This window comes from Phyllobates terribilis, unplaced genomic scaffold, assembly GCF_046119375.1.
Source record: "Phyllobates terribilis strain yellow unplaced genomic scaffold, ASM4611937v1 Scaffold_5__5_contigs__length_657084704, whole genome shotgun sequence".
Classification (NCBI taxonomy): domain Eukaryota; kingdom Metazoa; phylum Chordata; class Amphibia; order Anura; family Dendrobatidae; genus Phyllobates; species Phyllobates terribilis.
Window position 1 is genome coordinate 435,206,829 of NW_027362765.1, and position 11,077 is coordinate 435,217,905.

At 38.7% G+C, this 11,077-nt stretch overlaps 1 protein-coding gene across 1 annotated transcript; it reads left to right on the plus strand.

The window, feature by feature from the left end:
• Positions 1-204: 204 nt before the first annotated feature.
• Positions 205-9,287, plus strand: LOC141271246 (uncharacterized). Its single transcript, XM_073681363.1, has 5 exons — positions 205-361; positions 1,280-1,575; positions 2,170-2,271; positions 3,064-3,232; positions 8,227-9,287. The coding sequence occupies exons 1-5, from the start codon at positions 298-300 to the stop codon at positions 8,232-8,234; spliced, it is 639 nt and encodes a 212-aa protein (XP_073537464.1). The 5' UTR covers positions 205-297; the 3' UTR covers positions 8,235-9,287.
• Positions 9,288-11,077: the final 1,790 nt, after the last annotated feature.

The following is an 11,077-nucleotide window of genomic DNA, read 5'->3' on the forward strand; positions in this document are numbered from 1 at the left end:
GAAGCAGTATTGAAATATCGGAATATAATAATGTTGCTCTGTGGAAATTCCTGAACAATATCATATATACACTCACGTCATTCTTCTCCTGAGTGCATTTATTCTTTTCAACAAAATGATTTTTGCAGACTCATGCTCTCATCTACCTGCACATGACTGTCTACAAATCAGAGAACACTATTTACAAGGGGAGGAGCTGAAGAAGGACTTTAAATGCAGAGTTAGAGTCTCCTGTCATCCCAAGCAACTCTGGTTCTTCTCTCCTCCAGGAAGTGCACTGAGAAGCTTTCTGCAGCCATGAAGTACCTCATCTTCCTAGCCCTAGTGGTTCATGCACTTGCTGGTCCAGCTGGCAAACCTGGTGAGAATATTTTCACTTGTTGAGTCTATGAATGGATGTTCTACTCAAAGGTTGATCTGTTTTCCATCAAACTGTTTTCATAAGAAATATGTCATGTCTGTAAGAATGTGCGCAGAGACCATATGGCTTTTTAGTATAAAGTTGCATTGCGGCAATACTGTTCTGTACAGACTCCATTTGGTGACGTACTGTAGATATTTTCCTCTAGAAGCATCATACAAGAAATCTTATGGAGGTATAGTTGAAGTCTCATGTTCCTCTATGGGATGTCAACAAAACCGATAAGCAATATAGCCATATTCAAGAGATCTAAAATTGACCACTGATGTAAATATGTTATGGCCAATGAAATAAAGTTTTTTAAAGAAACATTATACATGGTTTTGCATTAGCTTGCAAAGTAATTACAATATGATAGTATTGCCTATGCAGAAATTAATAATTAGATTAATAACTACAGCACCCATAGAACCACTGAGGGCTATGGGGCTTCTCTGTAAGACCGTTTGGCTTTGCACTAAAATAAAAAAAAATACCATACTTTGGAAAAATACATCATATGACTCAATATTACAGAATTGTTGCAATTCTATGTAACCCCTTATTATATAATGAGTTTGTTTTTCAAATCAATAAATCTCCTACATGCGTATTTTCTGCAGAGATTAATTTGAAAAAATGCTTATAAAATTATGGTTGATATTTATCTTCAACCATAAATGTAAATTCTGAAATTATTTTTATTCCTCTTAATGTATGCTAGTTATTTGCATTATTCCATTATTCATATATATATATATATATATATATATATATATATATATATATATATATATATATATATATATATATATATATATATATATATGTAATATGTTGAAGATATCTGAAATATTTGCAAATTGTTCTTTGCAATAGACAAGCGCCCTGGAGGTCCACTTGGTCCTAAACCTTCAGGTCCACCACCCACTGGCAGTGGCCATGACCATCACGATGTAACAGGACTACCCCCACATGATAACTCTTCCAGACCACCTCATCCAGAAGGTTTGGATGGACATCCAAGGCACCGTAGACAAGCTTCAGATGCACTTCGTTCAGCACCACCCAAGACTGGTAATCCTCCACAAAGCAATGGTTCTAAACCTGCAGGAGGGCCACCACCCTCCGGCAAGCCACCGGCTGAGGCTGTATCACAAGCCAAACCTGGACAGGTAAATAGTATAATAACTTATCAATAATGTTTATGATAGGTATTTTTCTGTTGTAGTTGTTGGAACATTTGGATGAAAATCAATAGGGCTTTCATTACAGCTTACAAGGAGATTGTCATTCAAGTATAATTGTAATTAGTTATGATATTATTATTATTTTATTATTATTATTTTATTATTATTTATTTATATATCACCATTGATTCCATGGTGCTATACGTAAAAAGTAACAGTACAGTAAACAAACTAACAATGATAGACAGGTATAGAGGGAAGAGGACCCTGCCCTAGCAGGCTTACATTCTACAGGAAAGGGGAGGTGACAGTAGGTTGGGGGATTGCAGTAGCTCCGGCGTTGTTGAGGTGGCAGCAAGTAAGGTCATGGCAGGCTGTGCTATCATACATACACTTACAGAAATTTGTCTAATTGCTGCGTCTTGTGTTGTCCGGATTAAGATTAAGAGTGATTTTGTGCTGCTGTTAAACTCACGATGAGAAGCTGAAGAAACAATGAGGTTAAAGATACATTATTTATTAAAACTGTTACAAAGTCAACGCGTTTTGAAGTTAATCCAAGCTTCTTCCATAACCTAGGCTGGCAATCCTCCACAAAGCAATGGTTCTAAACCTGCAGGAGGCCCACCTCCCTCTGGGAAACCACCGGCTGAGCCTGTATCACAAGCCAAACCTGGACAGGTAAATAGTATAATAATTGATCGATAATGGTTATGATAGGTATTCTTCTGTTTTCTGGTTGTAGCTATTTTTGGAACATTTGGGTGAAAATCAACGGGGAATACATTACAGCTTACAAAGAGATTGTCATTCAAGAATAATTCTAACTAGTTATGCTATCATATATACACTTACAGAACTTACGTTCTAATTGCTACATAACAATACAGATGACCAATTTGGATGATAAAACGATAGGCGGCGCTGTTGTAAACTTACTCTACAAATTTATAATTCTCAACAAACTTATTACAGTTTCTTATTATTTATACTCACCACACTGCTCACTTTTCTGGCCCCTCCGCTCATCGCCGTCACCCATCTGGTACCTCACAGCATCTTCTTATCACTGCCGTGAGTGCTGAGTCCCCTGCCCTCTTCATGCTAGGCTGGAACTTTTGGGCTTCATCAGAGCCAGAAGTCCCCACCTAGCGAGAAGAGACCTAGGGATTCTGAGCAAGAGGTGGTGATAAGAAGATGTGATGCAGACCGGATGTTTGAAGGTGAAGAGTGGAGGGCTGGAGAAGGTAGTGATAAAGTGAGTATACGTTTTTTGCTTGCACCTTTTGAAGGCCCATCGCAGTACAACAACGGGCCAGGAGAAGCAAATTACAAAGAAAACACATTTTGGCGAATGCAGATTTTTGTAATATTTGAGAAGAATTCAATCACACTCGAATATATTCGCTCACTTGTAGTTCTGTACATAGTTGATGTGTGATATGTATTTATCTCTGCTAACATCTATTTTAGAGTCCTAAACCTAGACCCAAAAGACATCTGAAAGGTAATGAGAATCATCCTACAGGAGCTCCACATGGGGATCACACACACTCAGCTCACACACATGAAAGTGGTGCAAGCAGACCAACCCACCCAGCTAACCATGGTGAAGGCAAGCCAGGAGGACACAAAGGTCAAAGTAAGTTATGATTCTTATTAATCTGTGAGTTGTCAAACTTGAAATCTTTCTTATTACATCTCATAATAGAGCATCAAGGGTGTGAAATATTTGCCACACTTAGATTTACTAATGAATCAGAGTAATTGAGCAGACACTGAGCCCATGTGATTATTGAAATGTGACTGTAGTCCAATGCTGCCTACTCACTTTCGAGATAAAGTTCTTGACAGGTAAAGGGGTATCCTAACATTGCAAAAAAAATCCATAAAAGGATTTGATTTGGTAAGATAATAAAGGATCAATACTTACCTGATAAAACCCTGGTACTCCCCACCAGCAATTATGTGTCATCTACCCACTTGACTGCTGTAATCAATCACTGGCTGCAGCAATCACATGGGACGATGGCATATAATCCCTGTGAAAAAATAAACAGAGGCCGATAGAGACCAGTGAGTACTGGCTCTTTTGTTATTCCCTTTTGACATTTTCTTTTATTATCTCTGGTCCCTTTAATGATTTCATTGAAACAGTCAAGTGTTAGCTGAAATCATTATGGAGACAGCACGATACTTCTAAAAGCATGTTAGGGAATAATTGTGCTGTGCATTAGCAGGTGCCTATGCATATTGCAATAAATTGGCATAAAATATGAAATATGATAGTAAACACTAAATATATATAGTTTAAAGACATGGTTTAAAGAAATACACAAAACCTTATAAAAAATGATTCCAAAATATCTAGTAAAGTCATAGTAAAAGAACATATATATATATATATATATATATATATATATATATATATATATATATGTATGTGTGTGTGGAAAAATCCAGAAAAACAGCAGCACTGACTAAATGCGTGCAAATCTCCCCCATGGAAACTGGCAAAGCTTCCTATGAAAGATCTAAAATCCAAAAAAAAAGAGGCAAGATGTTCAAAATAGTGAAAAATAGGGACCTTTATTCACCAACACCAGCAATATTTAAGCTTTCGACATGTAGCCTTTCTCAAACAGTGCTTGGACGCATACTTTTGTACTATTTTGGATGAGCTGCCTCCTTTTCTGGATATATATGTATATATATTGTGGCAAGACGACTCGCTCGGCTCTCCCGGAGGCAGACTCAGGACACACGTTCTCAGGTTACCCTTCTGCTGGTTTATTATCTGGCATAAACTCAAGCAGGGTTTCAAGACTCCTCTGGGTTAAACGGAAAAACAAAGCAAAGTATAGCTCAGTCCATAGGTGAGCGGGTTCTGCCTGCTCTCAGCATAAACTGCACAGGTAACAAGCTCTGCAGCTTCCACAATACTGTCTGGAGACTTCCCTCTCCAGACCACATTCTAGAGAAAAAAAAAAGGACTGAGCTTTTACACATTGCTCAGCCACACCCTGAGGGGAGGTAGGGCGAATGGCGTCCCACCCTCTTTGCCATTCCCATAAAACTGCACACCCTTTAACAGAGTAAATCTACCAGCATATAACATGCTGGCAGAAAAATAAAGTAGGTCTTAGTTCACACAGGAGAGCATCCTGAGTAACACATACCTCCCCTCACATATAAAACCAGTGACATTGTCACAATATTTATATATATGTGTCAGGGATTCCAACACACAGGTGAGATGACATCGGGGAGATCATGCAATATCTTACCGTGCCGTCACGCTATCCGCATTTTGTCTGTAGTCACGAGCACGCGATCCAGACTACTCTCTACGTAGGTATCGGCAAGCGACCAGTAAGCGTATGGCATCACACCTCGAGGATTCCAAAGCCTGGTATCCATGTTTAACGCCCTCCGTACGGTCACTGTCAGCTTTGCAATAGGCCAATTATTAATATTCTCTGCCACCGCCGGCCGAGTTTGAAATATAATACAGGCCTGGCCGGACGCCTGCATTTTGGTAGTGTATATGGCTTCGGAGAAGGGAACGATTATAGAACAAAAGAAACAGGACTATTAAATTTTATGTTTAATCCGAAAGGGAGGGAGTGTTTAGGAAAAATATATACATTAGGAGGTTACAAAGGAGACATTAAAATACATCCGCAGTTACATAAAATAAACAGGATGAAAGAAGATAACTTACACTATATGATCACGGAGACGTTTCAATATAGGTGGAGGAGGGGCTCCCCAGTTAGATTATGCTGTTATCGAACAGGACCCGTTGCTTATAATTCTTATTCCCCCCTGGCAATGAGTGCTCCTCTCTTCTCCATGGATTCTCTTATACCTAAGGGGAGATCTGCCCACACGCCCCCTGCGGTGATATCATGTGGGCCGGTCTCCAGCCTGTACATTTTTATTAAAAACGCTAACTTCTGCGATAACTCACCACTCGTTGATCGCAGAAGCTTGCAAACTACGCCATTTTTTCCCTTATGATTTTATCTTCAGTTAGAGACCACATATTGCATAGCTGCAGTCTGCTATTCTGGTGTTTTTGCGCTACAGATCCCTGATTTTGCTTACAGCCCTGGAAAACTACATATACAGTACAGACCAAAAGTTTGGACACACCTTCTCATTTAAAGATTTTTCTGTATTTTCATGACTATAAAAATTGTACATTCACACTGAAGGCATCAAAACTATGAAATAACACATGTGGAATTATATACAAAAAAAGTGTGAAACAACTGAAAATATGTCTTATATTCTAGGTTCTTCAAAGTAGCCACCTTTTGCTTTGATGACTGCTTTTCACACTCTTGGCATTCTCTTGATGAGCTTCAAGAGGTAGTCACCGGAAATGGTCTTCCAACAATCTTGAAGGAGTTCCCAGAGATGCTTAGCACTTGTTGGCCCTTTTGCCTTCATTCTGCGGTCCAGCTCACCCCAAACCATCTCGATTGGGTTCAGGTCTGGTGACTGTGGAGGCCAGGTCATCTGGCGTAGCACCCCATCACTCTCCTTCTTGCTAAAATAGCCCTTACACAACCTGCAGGTGTGTTTGGGGTCATTGTCCTGTTGAAAAATAAATAGTGGTCCAACTAAACGCAAACCGGATGGAATAGCATGCCGCTGCAAGATGCTGTGGTAGCCGTGCTGGTTCAGTATGCCTTAAACTTTGAATAAATCCCCAACAGTGTCACCAGCAAAGCACCCCCACATCATCACACCTCCTCCTCCATGCTTCACGATGGGAACCAGGCATGTAGAGTCCATCCGTTCACCTTTTCTGCGTCACACAAAGACACTGTGGTTGGAACCAAAGATCTCAAATTTGGACTCATCAGACCAAAGCACAGATTTCCACAGGTCTAATGTCCATTCCTTGTGTTTTTTAGCCCAAACAATCTCTTCTGCATGTTGCCTGTCCTTAGCAATGGTTTCCTAGCAGCTATTTTACCATGAAGGCCTGCTGCACAAAGTCTCCTCTTAGCAGTTGTTGTAGAGATGTGTCTGCTGCTAGAACTCTGTGTGGCATTGACCTGGTCTCTAATCTGAGCTGCTGTTAACCTGTGATTTCTGACGCTGGTGACTCGGATAAACTTATCCTCAGAAGCTGAGGTGACTCTTGGTCTTCCTTTCCTGGGGCGGTCCTCATGTGAGCCAGTTTCTTTGTAGCACTTGATGGTTTTTGCAACTGCACTTGGGGACACTTTCAAAGTTTGCCCAATTTTTCGGACTGACTGACCTTCTTTTCTTAAAGTAATGAAGGCCACTCGTTTTTCTCTACTTAGCTGCTTTTTTCTTGCCATAATACAAATTCTAACAGTCTATTCAGTAGGACTATCAGCTGTGTATCCACCTGACTTCTGCACAACACAACTGATGGTCCCAACCCCATTTATAAGGCAAGAAATCCCACTTATTAAACCTGACAGGGCACACCTGTGAAGTGAAAACCATTTCCGGTGACTACCTCTTGAAGATCATCAAGAGAATGCCAAGAGTGTGCAAAGCAGTCATCAAAGCAAAAGGTGGCTACTTTGAAGAACCTAGAATATAAGGCATATTTTCAGTTGTTTCACACTTTTTTGTTAAGTATATAATTCCACATGTGTTAATTCATAGTTTTGATGCCTTCAGTGTGAATGTACAATTTTCAAAGTCATGAAAATACAGAAAAATCTTTAAATGAGAAGGTGTGTCCAAATTTTTGGTCTGTACTGTTCATTCCTGGGCTGATTTGGCCACTAAACATATGGGTCCAGTTACTGACAGACGTATGGAACTCACAATATTTCATAGTTTATATCGGAGTCAGCGCGTCTGCAAATTTCCCTTTGTGGCTCTTGAAACAGCCTCACGGTCACATGCAAATTAGTGCAAGCCAGCGTTTTAATTACCTCCTGCGTCTTTTAGAGACAAGATGTTTGCTTCCTAGCGAAGTTATAACACTTCTTGCCTGGCATCGTTTGCGTAAGCTATTTCTCAGGCGTGTGCTAATTGGGGCTTTTGTGCTGAGCAGAAGGGGAATAAGGGAGGGGGGTGAACATCCATGTCAGGCAGATATGGAAGAACATTTTCCTGATATTAATATTTCCCTAACAATATGCCATAAACATCAACATTAACGGAAATAAACACTTGAAATAGATCACTCTGTTTGTAATAACCCTATATAATATATGAGTTTCACTTTTTGGATTGAAGAACTGAAAAAAATAACTTTTTGATGATATTCTAATTTAGTGAGAAGCACTTGTATATACATACACACTCACACACACACACACATACATATATATATATATATATACACAAAATATATAGTTAATCTTTTATGTCTTTTATAATACTTTGTGATCTTTATACTATATATACTTTGTGTGATTATACAGATCAAAACTAAAGTATTCAATTACAGTATATTAAATCTGAAAGAGGGAGTTTGTATAAAGAGTGAATTATACAGGTAATTATAGGATGACTAATCGTATTGCAAAGTCAGATCAATTTCCTAAATTGTGAATAATTTTGGTAACATTTTAGCTGCCCAGAACTTTCTAACTATGTTATATTATTTTTTTTTATTTTTATTTTTTGCAGGAGGCTGAGAAGAACGATTTCAGAGTTTATAAAAGCTAATTATGACTCCATAAATGTAATAGCAAACATAAGCATGGCATGCAAATAAAATGTAATTAAAATAATGTTTCCATAAAGTTTTATTATTTAATTGAAATTTGCATGAAGTTAGAATATTTTGCATATTCAGTATCGAAGTGAATTGAAAGACTAACCTGGAAAAGCAGGCAATGTGGCTGGGTGTGGAACAGTTTTTCGAAGAAAGCAGCCATGCGTTTGTAATTTTGACAATCCCTTCATAGAGGTAATCTATTAGGCCTAGTACAATGTAACTGCAGATTCTCATTACATACATTAATAATTCTCCTGTATTGAAGTCTGTGGGAATTAAAGTTACCTTAACTCCCACAGAATTAAATACAGATTTTGTGGCAGTTTTAAGGCCATTTTTTAAGCCCAGCACAGAACTGTTTATGTACTTCCTTTAATCTGCATGTGTGATTCCAAGCTAAAAAAAAATATTCCACATATCATTCAAATTTCTCTCTTATTTCCATACACAGCAGCATTTCCATCAATGGAAAAATATTTAAATCTCTGCTCATTTGCTCCAGTGTTCAGAAATAGATTGACAAAACTGGAAACATGTTCTTTCCAAACATAAAAAATTGAGCAGTGTAACTTTTTGTAGAACAGTGTAACTTTTTGTAGAACAGTGTATATTTACAGTAAATGCCCTATAGATTGAAAAACTGGATGATAGAATAAAAAAAAAATTGAAAGTTTTCAAGTTTCAACAAAATTGGATTTATTTTGTGCACATATGCTTCTTATGTTGGTAATTTTTCAGCATCATTCAATGTAACATTTTTCTCATTTTTTATTTAAAGCCAAAGGGCAGAGTGCCATATAAAACCTGTAGGCATATACATTCAAAATTCCATTTTTATACAGCATGTGACTTGGGGAAAGCATGGTAAAAACAGTATCATTTTTTTGTTTTGCTGTTCTTGTTTTGTACATTTTTTTTTATCTTTCACCTAAGAAAAGCTCATTACCAAATAAACAATTAGTGTCATTTATATCATTTCAGTGTTTTTTCTTAATAAGTGACATACCGTAGATTGAGTAATTGCCAGGGACTATTTTTGGACCCTTGGTAAAATTAATGAAATTTCAAAGTGAAATTAAGTTTGTAAATAAAAGGGTAAACAAAAAGCACAAGTTTCCACATGCATTCACATGTGTTTATCCAGTTTACTGATTGTTACATAGCCTACCTCTACAGGATAATTCTTGAAAAAATTTTTGGGTTTTTTTGCACAAAAGGCTGAAAACCTTATGTTCAGGGACAAACTAAACTTATCCTCACACATCCCCTCTTCTTCTTTTCTGGCTCACTCAGCTCGGATCTATCAGGTCTGGTCAGCCGGATCTCCTTACTTGGTCGTTCACTCGGATCTGATTACTTGAAATGGCCGTTATAAGTCAACTCCGCTCGCTGCACATCCATCCTGCAACAGGTTCCGGTGCCAGCTCCTCCCTTTCTTTTCCTTCCAGGACTTTTTATAATTAATAACTGCACCACAGGTGTCACCTAACCCAGTGTCTCCTCTAATATCTTTCAGGGGACATGTGTTCTGCTCTACAGTTCCTACATTGTCTTTCTCTCCTTTTTCTCTATTCTTTTCATCTTTGGTCAGCAGATGGCATTGTTTTCTCGCAGGCACTCGGCTTAAACACTATTGTGTGTATCTCTTCACTCCTTTATCCCCTTTGGGATTTTAAAGTATGGTAAACAAAGAAAAAGTAATTTAAGAGTAATCTATAAACCCAACATTGTCGAATACTGAAATAGTATAAATGTACAACAAACTCAGTTTTGCTACAACCATATAGTCTCATCGTGCAAGTAAAGAGAAAAACAAACTTGGCTCTGCTTCATCTGTATGAAAGTGTCATATGCTCCAGTACATCATCATGATCATACAGGTAACAAAGTGACTGAAAGCAGACTCGGCTCTGCTGCATCCATATAGTCAAACAATAAATTCTGTCACTTCATTAGCATGCACCCAGGAAACTCCACTCTGCTACATCTGTGTAGTCAGTCTGTTCAAACAACTCACTCTTCTCTACTACATCTGTATATGTTCTATATCTAACCTGTACAGATGTAGCAGAGCTGATCAGTGATTCTGTCATTTTATCAACATGCGCCCAAAAAAACTCTGCTCTGCTACATCTGAACTGCATGATCCACAGACTTCGGCAGAGGATAAATTTCAGTTTACTCTGTAAATGACTCACCCTCCACTATGCAACATTTTTTAATATTCCCAATTAAGTAAATGGCCAGAAGCTCTCAACCACCGACACTGTGTGCACTTATCACACACACTTCACCGGAACACTGCCAACAGACTGCACTGGGTAAACATCACATACTGAACCCCAGGATGGCCCGGAGTCTAGCTAGCTCTGACTCCAGGTTGACAACGAAGGAACACAGACACACAAACAGATACACACAGAGACACACACACACACACACAGAAACAATAGGGTACTCAATGTCCATCTCCTCTTCAGTCCTTCTAACTCTTGCAGAGTACAGAACTGGTGGTGACATCATGGTCACATGACCGGTCACTTGTCACAACAGGTCCTGAAGCAATTTCCACATCGGAAGCTACATTGATAATGTCTCAACGTCTTAACCCTAAGTGCATCACTGACTCTATTGGGCCCGTAACCATCATCACTCTCTAAGCAATAAGAAACGTGATACAGGCCCTAATGGGAGTCTATGATGCTCCATTGTTAGGCTGCAAGTCCCAGATATAAGAGTTACTTTGCACCCCCCCCTCAC

What these genes read in the sequence shown, in the direction of transcription:
- LOC141271246 (XM_073681363.1), top strand. Translation starts at nt 298, where the DNA reads ATGAAGTACCTCATCTTCCTAGCCCTAGTGGTTCATGCACTTGCTGGT. An exon ending in TGGTCCAGCTGGCAAACCTG is followed by an intron (nt 362 to 1,279) that starts GTGAGAATATTT and finishes TCTTTGCAATAG; the next exon opens with ACAAGCGCCCTGGAGGTCCA. An exon ending in CACAAGCCAAACCTGGACAG is followed by an intron (nt 2,272 to 3,063) that starts GTAAATAGTATA and finishes CATCTATTTTAG; the next exon opens with AGTCCTAAACCTAGACCCAA.